The sequence below is a fragment of the Stylophora pistillata genome, chromosome 11 (assembly GCF_964205215.1).
Source record: "Stylophora pistillata chromosome 11, jaStyPist1.2, whole genome shotgun sequence".
Taxonomy (NCBI): Eukaryota; Metazoa; Cnidaria; class Anthozoa; order Scleractinia; family Pocilloporidae; genus Stylophora; species Stylophora pistillata.
The window spans coordinates 2661146-2675000 of record NC_142529.1 but is presented as its reverse complement, the minus strand read 5'-3'; the positions used below and the strand labels follow the sequence as shown (position 1 = coordinate 2675000).

The following is a 13855-nucleotide window of genomic DNA, read 5'->3' as shown; positions in this document are numbered from 1 at the left end:
ATTTGTCCCCAACTTGATGATTGAATGCTCTAAAAAGAACTGGGAAAATTATCCCAAAATGGTTTTTGACAGAAAAATAGGGAAACCTGGATTAAAATTTAACCCTGGGTTAGCACTAATTGGCCTTTGAACAACTGGGCCCAGTTCCTTTATTCTTATTACCTTAAAGTGTGATCCAGGGATGGTATTGTAGGGAGAAATTTGACAATTGATACTCTCTAACCATTTTCACTGCATTACTGCAGTAGGGTAGGACTAGAATGCAACATATGCGAACCATGCAAGTAGTCCACCCAATAAATCCCACCCATCCCACCCCAGGGGAGGACATCCATCATACAGTAATCTCATGTGTGGGAAATTAACGTCTCCTACCCCTAACCCTGCAGGAGATGGGACCTCCATTTATTTGTCCCTATCCGAGAAGACTAGAATATCTAACCATTTCTTGATGTTATAGAAAGGTAGCATATTCTCAATTATTTTAAGACCTTGAGTGTTGGTCCGGCTGGGGCTTGAACCCTTGACCTTCCGCACAGCAGTCCAGTGCTCTATCCACTGAGCTAACCAGAAGGCGGTTAACTCTAAGGGATCAAAGGCTTAATGCAGACCTTCCTTTTATCTTAGAAAAAAGGAATCATAAAACACTTACTGGTAATACAAATGCATTCATATCATCACAATTCACCACATTGACTTGCCAAGACAGATGTTCCATTTCCTTGCTACCATTTGCCATCACCAACCTCTTAGCAACCCTGAAGACTCTGAGGTGATTGGGATGGGTCACGGGTAAAATTTTGTCTGCATATAATTCTAATGTATTCCTATACTCTGTACTTGTTAGTTCCTCCATTTGTTTATGAGAGATTGGCATAAATCGGGGCCTGTGAGTGAATGGCGTTTCTTCCAGATGGAAAAAGTAATATGCGATACATAATCCACCAAAACCACCAACGACTATGGTCAATCTCTCCTTCCGAAGAAGAAATGCTTTAGTCAGCTGTAAACGCTTATCAGCTGATAAATTATTCCACCACTTACGAAAATATCTGAAAAATTACAGAAAAATACGTTATTAACTTTTAATAATCCAAAGATGAATAATGATTAAACTAATCGATATATTAGTACCTCTAATAATACCAAATAATGATGTTAGTGTTACACTACAATTCTATTTTACATGCATCTTTGTTTACCTTCCTCCAACAACAGCAACAAGTTTGGTCAATTTTGATAGAGGACCAGCAAGTTTTACAAGGAGAACTGCAAGTGGAGCAGCAGATCTTGGCTGACTTGTATGGAATCCTCTAACTGCATAGAAAGACCAAGATCTACAGCAAATCTGACTAAAACTCCCTAAAGGTATCGTTTGAAACAGCAGAGGTTGTTGGTGGATGCTAACAAATCGACTTCCACTATTGACAAATAATCGGGCATGATTACTCAAGATAAACCTTGAGTGACTAGACAGTAGTTGTGCAGAGCGTAGAAATAGATGCATTATTCTCAAACATTAATCGAAGTTAAAATCTTTTTTGTTCACTCGTCCTCCATATTGAGACTGGTGTAATCTTCGAAGGAGCGGTTACACAGGAGAAAGGTTATCATGTGGAATACGCAGTAACTGAGTGTCCTCCGGAGTTCTAAGACAATATGGCGTCCTGGTGATCGACGAAGTGACAGGCTGTCTGTTCCATTGTACCGATGGAAAGGAAAGCTGTTTCTCCTGATTCTTCGACTCACCTCGCCGAGAAAAATAAGAAGTCTGCGAAACGAAAACACAAACATCGGTAAGTACCATAAACATGTTTGTAAACAAACTTCTTCAAGCCATTGCTTTGAATTCTTTTAATTAATTTGTTAGAAATTGCAGTCTGATAGTTGTACAACGTTAAGATAGCGCTTTGACCTATGCTACGAATTATTTCGACAGTGAAAGGAAGAAAAGCAAGAAGTCAAAATCTTCCAGTCCATCCCAGGATATCGAGAATGATGATATCAACACAGGGAGTACTGAAAATAACAAGGCTAGCGCCAGCAACGAGAGGGTTAAACATCTCACAGAGTTCCTAGATGACAGAAAGGCACTTCACACTCAGCTGTTTTCCATCATTCCCAAGAAAGAAGTAAAGGAAATGATGCCGGACATTTTAAAGGTATTGTGTTGAAAGGAAGATCAATGAATATAATTGTAACTGCATGGTGTACATGTAACATTATAACGTTTCAGATGTCAGATAAGGCCATGTTGTTGTCTAACCGACCGGCTCTCAGGAAATGTATGAAGAATATACATTCTGGTGCTAAGAAATAAAGGGTTAATCTTAACTCTCATTGCATAATTCCGCCCAACAGTTAACAAAACTTCTAAGTAGAATTAATCAGGTGAGGTAAAGAGGCACAAAAATAGAGATGGCTATTAAAAATAATAGATGGCTATTAAAGAGACACCCCAGAAAATATGTGATATGGAAGCAAGCATAGGAGACAGAGCTGGGTAAGATTTCCACACAGCCCCACACTTCATCATGCACACAGTTTTTGGATAAAGAAAATTAGGGCAAAAAACAAATATTGCCTTTTGGACTGCAGCTTTGTTTTGCTCACACTAAGATTACAGATATTCTTGGGTGCCTTGTACTCAGGCCATCTGTTTTTATACTCATTTAGTTCCCTCAATCAATTTTCCTTGGCAGTTTTGTAAACTGCAAAGCTCATAGTTATTGAGAGTTAAGAAAATGATGTAATAAAGTATTCTTAAGATAAGCTCACTGAGAATTTCAAGATCATTTAATTATATATTTGCCATAAAATTAAGTTTTATGGAGATTGTAAGTTCACCCCCTACCACCTTTGTAACTTCACCCAAGTTCACCCCCACCTTTACCAGTGGTAGGGTAAGTTAGTGGGGGTGAAATTGCTAAGGGATAAAACCTCCAGTTCTCAAAACAAATTGCTTCTGAGGAAAGAGGATTTCCTCCTTGCCAATCCCCATGATACACCACTCCAATACATTCAAACTTCTTCTGTTTTTGTAGAAGCTAAGTTTCAAGGAAGTGAAGAAACTCTGTGCAGAGCAACTTGAGTCATTGTCAAAGACGCAGCTTAAGATTATCGTAACTGGACAAGAAATGGCATCTTCTGAGGATGAAAGCATGGACAAGGAAGGAGGTGTTGACAAAACACAGCTGAGGAAACAGAACATGAATGAGGAGAGTAAAAGAGTGAAGGTACATAGACAAACTTTTAACAGCCACCCAGTTAGCCCAATGGATTAGTGCACTGGACTGTTGCGCAGGAGGTCGAGGGTTCGAGCCCCGGCCGGGCCAACACTCAAGGTCTTAAAATAATTGAGAGGAATTTGTTATCTTTCTATAACTTCAAGAAATGGTTAGATATTCTAGTCTTCTCAGATAGGGACGAATAAATGGAGGTCCTGTCTCCTACATGGTTAGGGGTAGAAGACGTTAATTTCCCACACACGAGATTACTGTGGGATGGATGTCCTTCCCTGGGGTGGGATGGTTGGTTTGTATTGTTGTGAAGGGCGTAAGTTAGATAACTCATTGGGTTAATTATGTCACCTTCGTTAAATAAAGAATATTGTATTGTATTGTATTGTAGCATCACAAAACAGCCACCTGATGAATATATTTAAAATATAATAAAACTATGAAAGGATAGGGTAACTTTTAACCCTGTAACTCCCACATGTGACACCTCCCTAAAATACCCAAAGATTTTCCAGCACATTATCGGGTAGGAGTTGTCATTTTGATCTAACACCTCATTCTAGTAACTACCGGTACTTTATAAGGAAATGTGTAGCAGCTAGAGGAGAGAATTAACAGTTAGATCTTGGGAGGGCTAAGGAAAGTAGAGTACATCAACTTAATGTTCCTTGTTTATGTTAATGTTCCAGAGAAAAATAAGTAAATCAATTAGAGAGGGAAAAGAGGAAGAAAAGAAGGAGAAAGATATGATCATTTTTGAAGAAATGATCACTATTCCCAACCAAGAGGAAATCGATGAACTAGTGGAAGGTAAATAACTTCAAGGCATTACAAATATTACGTCGGTGCAATCAATGAACCACTTAGATTTCACAAAGGATTGTTTGTAGTACTCTGAAAAGGGCTTTATAATTCCTCAGACACATTAAAAAGAAAAATACCAATAAGCAGCCACATGTATTAACACTTTACACCCTGACATCATGATCAATCTTCTCCTTACTGCTCTCCATACACTTCCTTTGGTCCTGACTAGGAGAATTCATTTCACAATCAAAACTTCCTAGACTGTTGATCATTTTCTTTATTCTCTTGATCTTAATGAATAATTCAGCAGCATTACTATAAGGAGAAATTAGATGCTGATCACTCAGTTACTTAAAGGTAGGACTAAGCTTTTCTTTCACTCCTACTCTCACTCAGACATGCTAATTTCTAGTCTTCTGTTCTCTAGGAAACAACACTGCTCAGCAGCAAGCTACAGAGGACACATCTCATTCAACAGAAGGAACCTTGGATGAAGAGGCAGAACTGAGGGAACTTGAATTCCGCGCACGGGCGCTTGAGTCGCTGGTCCGCGCACGTGAACGTCAGATGAGGACATAGAGGTGCCATATTTGAGGCCATCACTGAAGCCTAAAACTCAAGTCCTAAAAGAAGGGTAGTATAACGTATCTGAGTGAAACTCGTGTGGGCAACAAGAATTTGTGGTTGGGATATGATCGTCAAGTTACGTTTCCAATGAAAAACTTCAGATAAAGAAATGTCGGAAGAGTTAAAAAAGACTCGAGGCTTTCTAAGAACTTTGTCAGCCAGTTTAAATCTGGATAACGAACTTTGCGAGTTGATGATGATGACGACGATGGAGGTGATAGAGTGGAAGTAACGAAAAACGACTTTTAATGTCTTTAAAGGAGAATCGCTTGTTGACATTGTTTTCGAATCAGGCATACAGTAATAATAAGTAATCAGTATGAACTCAAGGAACGCCATTCAACGTCGAAAAGGAAATAAACGAGAGTGAAAACTGAGTTATTTTCCCCTTGTGGTCTCTAACAATTAAAACAACGTTCAGCAAAGGGCTTGTTAATCATTTATTCGTGATTTTTCGATACGTGATACAGTTTGGAGTAGTTTAGGTTGATATAAAGCTTAATTTTATATTAATAGTATCAGCGATGGTTCAATGATGGCGCTAAGTCTTAAAGTTCTAGTTCTCCTTTGTGCGACGAAATATTTCAGAGTTTAGTCGGATGTGCGATCTCTTTCCAAATCCTCCGAGTAAATCAGGATCTGACGAAAAAAATTGAATAAATAGATAAATAATTCATTAAAAAGTTGGTTTCCGAACATATTCAACACCTTTCAAAAGTTGTTTGATACAAACAAAAGATGATGAACTCTTAAAATATGGTCACAGAAAGATTACAGAAGGGCGGTGTCCCGGTTCGGGCATCTTGAAATTTTTAGCCTAAATTTTTCAAGTTTGTTATCTGCAGTGGGAAAGCCGGCCAGACAATGTGCCAAACTCGTTCCTAGGGCCTTTCCCCGCTTTACCCCCAACTAAGGGAGAAAGCCCTGGGAACGAGATTGATATTATGAATCCGTTAAGACACATCAGCCTGGTAACTACTGGCATATAAGATCATGTGAAGCGTGAGGGCAATTTGCGACAAATTAATGTAAGATCCAAGCTTCCTCAAAGACGAGAAATCTCGATAACTCAGCCATAAAAGTCATAATTTGGTCCTTGAAAAAAAAAAAAAAAACATAACATGAACCTCTGTAAACTGGGGATCTTAATCTTACCGATTTCCCAGCAGTAATATTCCACTTTAACCCCCTCTGAGAATCCAATCCCTGGAGGATGGCTGCTAATGTTACAGATGGCAGACTCCAGACCGTTGGCACCCTTCTGAACAGTGCGACTTTTCTTGCAATCTTTTTCAAAGGCGCCTTTCGCTGCAGAAACTTGCTGCCAAATTCCTTGGTTGGTCCTTTTGTTAACCGCTTTTAGGGTAAACCATTTCCCGGGATAACTACATGTAAGTTGCAGAGGGATTATTCCTGTAACTGAAAATTACAGACGGAATCAAAATTAGCGAGAATTCTTCGTTTTATATTTACACGATGCTGACTTTTATCTTGAGTCAGGAAAAACTTGTTGAAACTGTTCTTTTTTTGTTGTTTGTATGTGTGTACGTATAAACTCTACTTTCGCGGTCTCGAATATTGTGACGGTGGTCAAAGTATTAGTAAGTATTGCATATGAAGTTTCTTGGGCCAATTATGCACGAATTACCTTACTCGAAACTCGCGAAAGGCCTGGACGGTGTAGGGGTACGTCTGCGCGGTTTTAAAGCCGTGAATGAAGTGACGGTGGTATTTTCAGGACTTTTTTGCCAAAAGGGTCATCATGTTTCTCCTAAAGTTTAAGGGGGGCGCTTTGTCATTGCCACGAAACAAAAGCTATTCAAGAGTGATTCTGTGGATCTCTCTTAACTCTTTCACTCCTAAGGTCTAATTAGCAATTCTCCTTTCTCTCTGCCCTACAATTTTCATGATGTTAGTGCGGAGAATTAGTTATTGGATCAACTAATGAAGTGTTATCCGCCTTTTGATATTTCTCTTCATTCTCATCACTTATCTGTTTGATATTGGATTGATGTTGTAAGGAGAAATTCTGTCTTGGTCACTTATGGGAGTTTAAGGGTCAAAGGTTGTTTACTCTTGGCGTGACTCAAATTTTCTTATCTAAGTGAGATTAATATGAAGTAAATAAGATTAGTCACATCTAAACGCCTTCGTTAATGTAACCGAAGCATTTTTTTTCTCCGACGAAAGGCACCATAATTTTTCACTTCAGCCTTAACTTATAAGGAAAGCCCTGCCGCTTTCCTCAAGGAAAAGTTAAGCCGTGTCTCTACATATCCCCACCCTCCCCCCCTTCTCCTTCACATGTCAAAGCCACTTACCATCGCAAGGAGGATCTCTGTGTGTAAAGAGACAACGGTTGCCACCTAAGATATGAAACGAATACAACATGCAGAATTAGCGTGAGAATCTCTACAGGTCATCCTTTCTTTCATCCAAAAGACAGATGTTTTAAAAACCTCGAGATTCATTGTGTAATTCACTATAAAACAATTTCTAGACGCTCATAATTCTTTGCACAATGGCTGTACCGGATATTATCATACGAGGGTTCATGAAAATGGCTAAATTGAGTGATTGTTTTAACGAGCTTGTCTAGCGTTTGATTTACACATGGTAATTCATTCCACAGCTAAAACTTAATATTTAGTAAACTTCTGTCATAAGCTTTTGTGTGCTTTGTAAACGAAGTGAAGTTTGTTTGATGTTAAAAGAAATTAATATTGCCTTTCTTTGTAATCTGTTGTACGGTTTGTCTAACTTTAATAATACGTGGTTGTACTTGGCAAGTAATTTTGCACGTCACAGGCAACTGAGTTTTTCTGGCGCCAAAAATACGCGCGCATATTTGTGTTAAATTAGGAACTGCGAAATTTCTGCCCTCATTTTATGTGGAATTTCGTCTTTCATGTACATGCAATGACGATTTAAGCTAAAGAATTCTGCATGTCATCCTCAACTTCCGCGCGTCGATCGTTCATAGGCTCTTAGAAATTTGTTGGCGTGTCTTTCCTAATGACTTAGCTGTACAATAGCGTTTAAGAACTTTTAGCAAACGAATTCATTTGGCTAATTCAATTTACCGTTTTCTTTTTTATCGCTTAAACCTTTCCCCGATGGATCAGGTTCACGAGTTTGTATGCTTTTGGCCAAGCCATGAAGAAACTGAGAAATTCAAAAGTATCTCTATGGCTTCCAAGCCAACTAACTGATCATAGAGCCTATGCTTTGCGCCGTTGTGTAAGTAAATGTTTAAGCACAGCAAAGTTTAAACCGAATATATTTCAAGGGGTATTGCGAATTTTAAGGTAACAGTGAGTATATCTGTTAAAGTATGGGGCAAGATTTCCGTATAACCCCATACTTCATTATGCATTAAATTCTTGGATAAAGGAAACAGAGGCAAGACAACAGATTTCCTTTGGGACTACGGCTTTGTTTTTGATTGTTACACGGAAATCTTTCCAAGTAAGGTACTATAAACAAGAATATATTGGAAACAGCAAACAGAATAAAAGAACCAGGTATTACGACGAATACTACAGCAAAGTCGATAAAACAACCACTATTCATTAAAACTGTTCCATATGTTGCTTTACTACTCGAATTAAAAAAGGCATACGGTTTGAATTGAAATCATGCACTTACTTGCTTCACACAAGGATACGATGGAAACCAATACCACGCCTAACAAGGAAGGCAGCAGAACTGAGATTTTCTGAGAAGCCATCTTCACGTTCGCCAACCAAAACACGTCAGTTTGCACTGCAAAATGTGCTAGGGGATGTTAACACCGTTTAAAACTTTTGTCACAATCGTCTAAAGAATCCGGCACTAGCTGATTTATATTCCGTCGTGATTTCATTCATTCTGTTTTGAGCGATGGGATTGGATGACAGGTGTGATGCACTGGTATGAGTTTTGGTTTGTTTAATGTATTTTTGTTTGGTAACAGTTCTTAAAAGATTGATTCATAAGAATTGTGATAAGTCAGAAGTTGTGGATTAGTTTTCCGTAATAAATGCAAGAAAAGATACTTGCAGAGCAGAAAGAGGAAAACAAAAACAGGTAAGCATTTCGAGCTGACTTGAATGTTTTTCGCGCGCAACAGTGTCTAATCAACTATAATCTTCTTCATTTCATCTTCTTCAATGGACTAAAAAAGTCACAAAGAAACGGTTAACTCTCCATATTTAACCACTAGGGTAGATGCTTGCATGAATAATATCGAATCAGTGAAAAATTTATTTCAGTTATGCTCTCTCTCTTACTGAGCTATGACATATGTCAGAATGAATTAATAGATTGACCTGTTGAAACACGAGGGTTAAAAAATTGTTTTGGTTTTCCTTATGGCGGTGTAGCCTATATTTGGATTTAGTCAAGCCTAGATCTAGACGCTTGGCTCTCAATTTTTTCCCTCGCACACCCAATAAGTAAAGTTGTCTTATTGGAGAAGGTCTTTCCTTGAATGCGTGATTTTAAAAACTCTCCGCGCAGTGGAATCTTCCTCTTTTTTGTCAGATTTATATATGACTGGTGGGTTTGAAGACATATCTAACGATACTACGTACTACTGAAGCATTTTTCAAGCAAGAACAAAACAAAGAGTTAGTATAACGTTCAAGCACTTATCACAAGAAAATTTGCAGGAAGGAATTATGTTAATCAGGAGTGATAAATGGTCAGGCGTACAGCCGGTGAGTTTTGCTTCACAAGTTCAGAATAATGGAATGAGGCTTTTGTGAAGGAGACATTGAGTTTTCCAGTTTTTGTACTTAGTATCTTAAGGTTTTCCTGTTTGACAGCCTGGATCATCAATAGCTGCGGTTTTAGGTTTCGAGCGACTTTTACCCAAATTTTTTTGTAAGTTCTGGCCGATTTCCTGATGGTGAGAGGATCCAGTGTTCCCCTCTAATTGATAGAGTGAGTTGGGTTGCGCGCAAAGAACACTGGGAACCCACAGAGGTCGATTTGCAAGCGATTCGGGGGAACCCAAGAGATGATAATGTACTGGAACCTAATCTTGTGCAAGGGCTCCTTGGAGTCTCGTGTCTTCCCTTCAAGAAAAAGTTGCAACACTACAGTAAGCCTTTCTGGAAGTTGAAAACATGAATGGAGTGGCCTTGGTATCTAAAGTGATCCTATTAGATATAGAACCTTTTTGAGAGGGATAAGACCCGACCTGTTCTCATGTTTGACATGTTTGCACACGTGCATTTTTTAGAGACCTATTCCCAGGCTTTTCTCTCATGAAAAGAGGAGAATCTAGAGAGGACTTGGTTAATGTTTATCTATTCAGCCCCAAGAGTCTGCTATACTCAACTGATGGAATAGTGAGTTTTGCTGATGTTCAACGTAATCTAATCAAACGACACTGTTGAATTTCTTCTCCCTGCCTTCCGGTCGTTTGTGCAATTGCGATAAAAGGTGAATTTTAAGAATTGATTGAGAATTCGAGATATTGTTTTAGTTCTCTGCAGATCTATTTTTAGTAAGGATCAAAGATTAGAGGCTATTGCCGTTCGTCGCGTTGGCACTAAGTTGGTACTACGTGTAATTCTATCACATGAACGCAAAAATTGATCCATGTGCAGGCGATCACAAACAGATTAAGAGTGGATGTTCTGCACACTCGTCAGTATCGCAGAACAAAAATAACAGACTTTGAAATTAACCTCAAAACGGATGTTGTAAATCTGAAACTTGCCGAACAATGAATGATTTTTCTCTTAGACTGATTTCAATTTGCTGCTGCATCTAAGACGGGCAAATGAAAACACAATGTAATTACCCCATCGCCGTTTTAAAATAACCAAGATTTCTGAAGTCAGTTAACGATTACAAGATTTGTATTTCCTTTGGAGTATATTCCCATACAGCCAAATATAACATTGGGTTGCCTGTTAATTCCATCATGATAATCTTAACATTTCTAAATCGCCTTTCAAAGGGGCCGGCGTTGGTGATTAATCAATTGTGAAAACTCCATCCCAAATGCCCGGAATTCTAACGCGTATCAACCCACAAGACATTTTTAGAAATTAAATGCTGTTCAAAACACTTCCGAAGAAATAATTTTGAAGGAGCGCCTGTTCTATGAAATAAGCTGCTATAATTGCTACAAAGAAAAATCTTAACACGTCTCGTAACAGAACAATTTTCTTTCACTAAAAACGCAATGAGTTACAAATGGTAATCTAGATGTTATTAATCTTTAATCTCCTTCTTAATCATTGTCTGATTAAACCTGCTTTCATTGTCGCGTTTGGACATTAAAGGTGGACATCGAGCCGATCACGTCAATGCTTAGTCTGATAACTGAACCTGAGATTAATTCTCCCCAAAAATGCGTTGGGCGTCCAAGAAACCAACCTCAATAACAACTACAAAGCATATGTTTCAATGTCAAAGTAAATTTCACACGAGACGAAATATTTCCAAGATGAGGGCCATAATTAAAACTCGAAAGAAAGGACATTGAGGAATTGTAATTTAAACTTAACAAGGTTATCAACAAACACTCAATAAGCGATCTATTTAATTGCCGAGACAGTGATTAGCCTACGCCAAGCTCCATTTGACAAAGCCGGAAAAGGCCTGCAGCTATGCAAGGTTTGTTAAATCATATAGTTACCGTATTATCTCCTGCTAAGACCCATAAACTGTACGCGTATTGTGTGCGGCAATGGTTTCTTTATTTTTCTGGAGAAGTGAATGGGTTTTAAGTCAATAGATACGCTTTTATTCATTTATCGACTGTCAGTTCTTAAATCGAAAGCATCTTCCTTCTTTCAGAGTTTACATCTATTGAATATATCGTTAATCTTTGTTTTTGTTCCATTTTATTAAATTTGCCCTCGCGCTTTAAAAAGGTTTCCGAAGCAAATGAAATCCGAAGCAAATGAAATCAATATTGCTGATTTCACCTGGCAAAGTAAATCTTAATTTTGATCAGCATGAACAACATTAAAAAAAAATCGACATTACAATATTTTAACTAGCGACCCGACTTTAATTAACGTCTTGAGATAAGAGTATTTTCAATGCTTTCTGCTTTCCGCAGAGAAGAGCTGGGGTAAACTAATCAGGCGTACATCGAAAGCTGCCCATCAATTTTAGTGTCGGTCATACAGTAAATGAAATAAAAAAACAGCGCTGAATTTACTAAGTATTGGTCAGGGTTTTTTTCTGTATTAGGGGCTTCTTTTACGAATAAGCTCGGGTGTAAACAGTAATCAACGTGATCGATAGGGGTAATTTATTTTATTTTCTCATTACTATTATTTTCTCAGTTGTCATCACCATCACGTACACAGGGCCAATGTTAACTCAGCTTATGAAACTTTAGAAAGAAGGAGTGTGCTTCGATCGAGCTCTCAGTGATTGGACTGAAATTCTGGAGCCATTTGGAAGTGTCAATTTATTATTATTCAAACGCGCTAAAATTGATGTCGAGTTTCACTTATAACCTGTCATTCATCGATCATTTCGATTGGACTGTATTCAGCAAAAGAGTCAAAAGCCAAGGATAAAACGTCCATAAGAGCTTGCACCCGAGTGAAGGATCGAGCGGAGGGAGTTTGTTACGGAAGGCACGTACGACAGTGTTTGCGTGCAGTGTAAACGAGATTTCTGTAATCGTTCCTCGCCTCACCCACCCACACGTTGGTTCACAATATGAACAACACATCGACCAACAACACTGGTAGCAACACTCAACCAAGTGTAACACTGGTGCTTTACTTCACAACGTTCTTCATCGGTCTTACGGGGAATATTCTTGTCGTGGTGATTATCGTCACTCGAAAAACCAGTAAACGTTTGAATGATATATTCGTCCTTAACCTCAGCGTATCTGATTTGTGTCTCATCCTTTTCTGTTTGCCCCCGCTGATTTATGTACAGCTTGTCGGTTCTGTTACTTCTCCATTTTATTGTAAATTTGTATGGCCCATGGTTACTGTTTCATTCTCTGCCAGTATTTTGACCATCACTTCTATGGCGTGTTACCGTTGTAAAGTTCTTCTTCATCCCTTTGAGCTTCCGCCCAGCGGCAAGCAGGTTCTTCTGTGGATTTCGTCAATATGGCTTCTCTCCTTTGTGATTTCCATACCACTGATAATCACCTCAAAATTTCAAGAGAATCTTCAGGGCAGCACATGTTACGAGGACTGGCCAAGTATAAATTTTAAAAGAGGTTACACCGTGGCGCTTTTCATTTTTCAATATCTCTTGCCCTTACTGACCATAGCCGTCGCTTATATACGAATTGGTATCGATTTGACACGAACCAAGGTTCGGCGCGCTTCGATTACAAGAAAAGGAGACGTTTCAGACCAAGGAACGAGAGAAGAAAATGTAAAAATCATAAAAATCTTAGCAACAATTGTTGTTTTGTTTACAATTTGTATGTTACCGGTGCATATTGCTTGGATGTTATTGGATTTTGGCGGAAACCGCGAGAAAGCGATAGCGGAAATAATTTTCAAATTTTCAGATGTCTTAGCCATTTTACAAAGTTGCCTAAATGCAGTAATATATGGCGCGCTCACCAAACATTTGCGACATGGATTTTTAAAGTGCTTGTTACGGCCGTTAGCGATTTGTTACGATTTTCGAAAAGGTAGAGAGCAAGTCAGTTCGCAAAGAAGGCTGACATACCAACCAACTGGAGAGGAATTGGAGACATTCACTCTGGGCAGAAAAAGTACGTTCTCTTAAAAATCAGTTGATGTGTCTACGCTAGGACCAGCTTTGTTTCCCCTGAAAGAACCTTAAGCGTTAACGAAATCGTGCAAATAAGATCATTTGCAAGTTTTTTGTTCTTAATAGATTTTGAGTAATAATGCTTTTAGCCGGAACTCAAGTGACAATGACTTAATATGCCTAAGGAAACAAACCGAACAATGGATTCAGTACCAGGTTGAAAGAGAATTTGTGCGCAAATTGTTTTGAGTCAAGTTAGGTTGTTAGGAAACAGATGAACAATTATTGTTATTAAGGTAAGACCACTGGTTTTAGAACCTTTGGTCTAACATCACGTTTATCAAGTGTAAAGGAACTTGTTAAATTAAAGCATACCCAATCCGTAAATTGTTAATCCTCTTCTAGTTTTACTCTGGTTTTTGTTTTGTTTTGTTTTTTTTATCTTCCCCATCAGATGTTTCCTCTCTCAGTTT

At 38.5% G+C, this 13855-nt stretch overlaps 4 protein-coding genes across 4 annotated transcripts in view; 2 read left to right on the top strand and 2 right to left on the bottom strand.

Moving 5' to 3' along the window:
• The window catches only part of LOC111323073 (metalloendopeptidase OMA1, mitochondrial), a 5714-nt gene extending 4207 nt beyond the window's left edge, over positions 1-1507 (bottom strand). Inside the window, exons 1-2 of the mRNA XM_022926362.2 lie at positions 1203-1507; positions 653-1052 (exon numbers count right to left, since the gene is read on the bottom strand). Of these exons, the coding sequence (XP_022782097.2) occupies positions 653-1052; positions 1203-1507 (705 nt within the window). The remainder of the gene's footprint in view (positions 1-652; positions 1053-1202) is intronic.
• A 149-nt stretch (positions 1508-1656) lies between these two features.
• LOC111323075 (uncharacterized) lies at positions 1657-5050 on the top strand. The gene is made up of 5 exons (XM_022926363.2): positions 1657-1796; positions 1940-2162; positions 3045-3236; positions 3929-4049; positions 4474-5050. Exons 1-5 carry the CDS (start codon positions 1711-1713, stop codon positions 4623-4625), a joined length of 774 nt encoding a protein of 257 aa, XP_022782098.2. The 5' UTR covers positions 1657-1710; the 3' UTR covers positions 4626-5050.
• A 44-nt stretch (positions 5051-5094) lies between these two features.
• LOC111323077 (uncharacterized) lies at positions 5095-8676 on the bottom strand. The gene is made up of 4 exons (XM_022926365.2): positions 8322-8676; positions 6995-7039; positions 5829-6092; positions 5095-5312 (listed from the first exon to the last, which is right to left on the bottom strand). The coding sequence occupies exons 1-4, from the start codon at positions 8401-8403 to the stop codon at positions 5230-5232; spliced, it is 474 nt and encodes a 157-aa protein (XP_022782100.2). The 5' UTR covers positions 8404-8676; the 3' UTR covers positions 5095-5229.
• Positions 8677-10401: 1725 nt separating this feature from the next.
• On the top strand, positions 10402-13769 carry LOC111323104 (neuropeptide FF receptor 2-like). Its single transcript, XM_088739395.1, has one exon. The coding sequence runs from the start codon at positions 12354-12356 to the stop codon at positions 13395-13397; it is 1044 nt and encodes a 347-aa protein (XP_088595521.1). The 5' UTR covers positions 10402-12353; the 3' UTR covers positions 13398-13769.
• Positions 13770-13855: the final 86 nt, after the last annotated feature.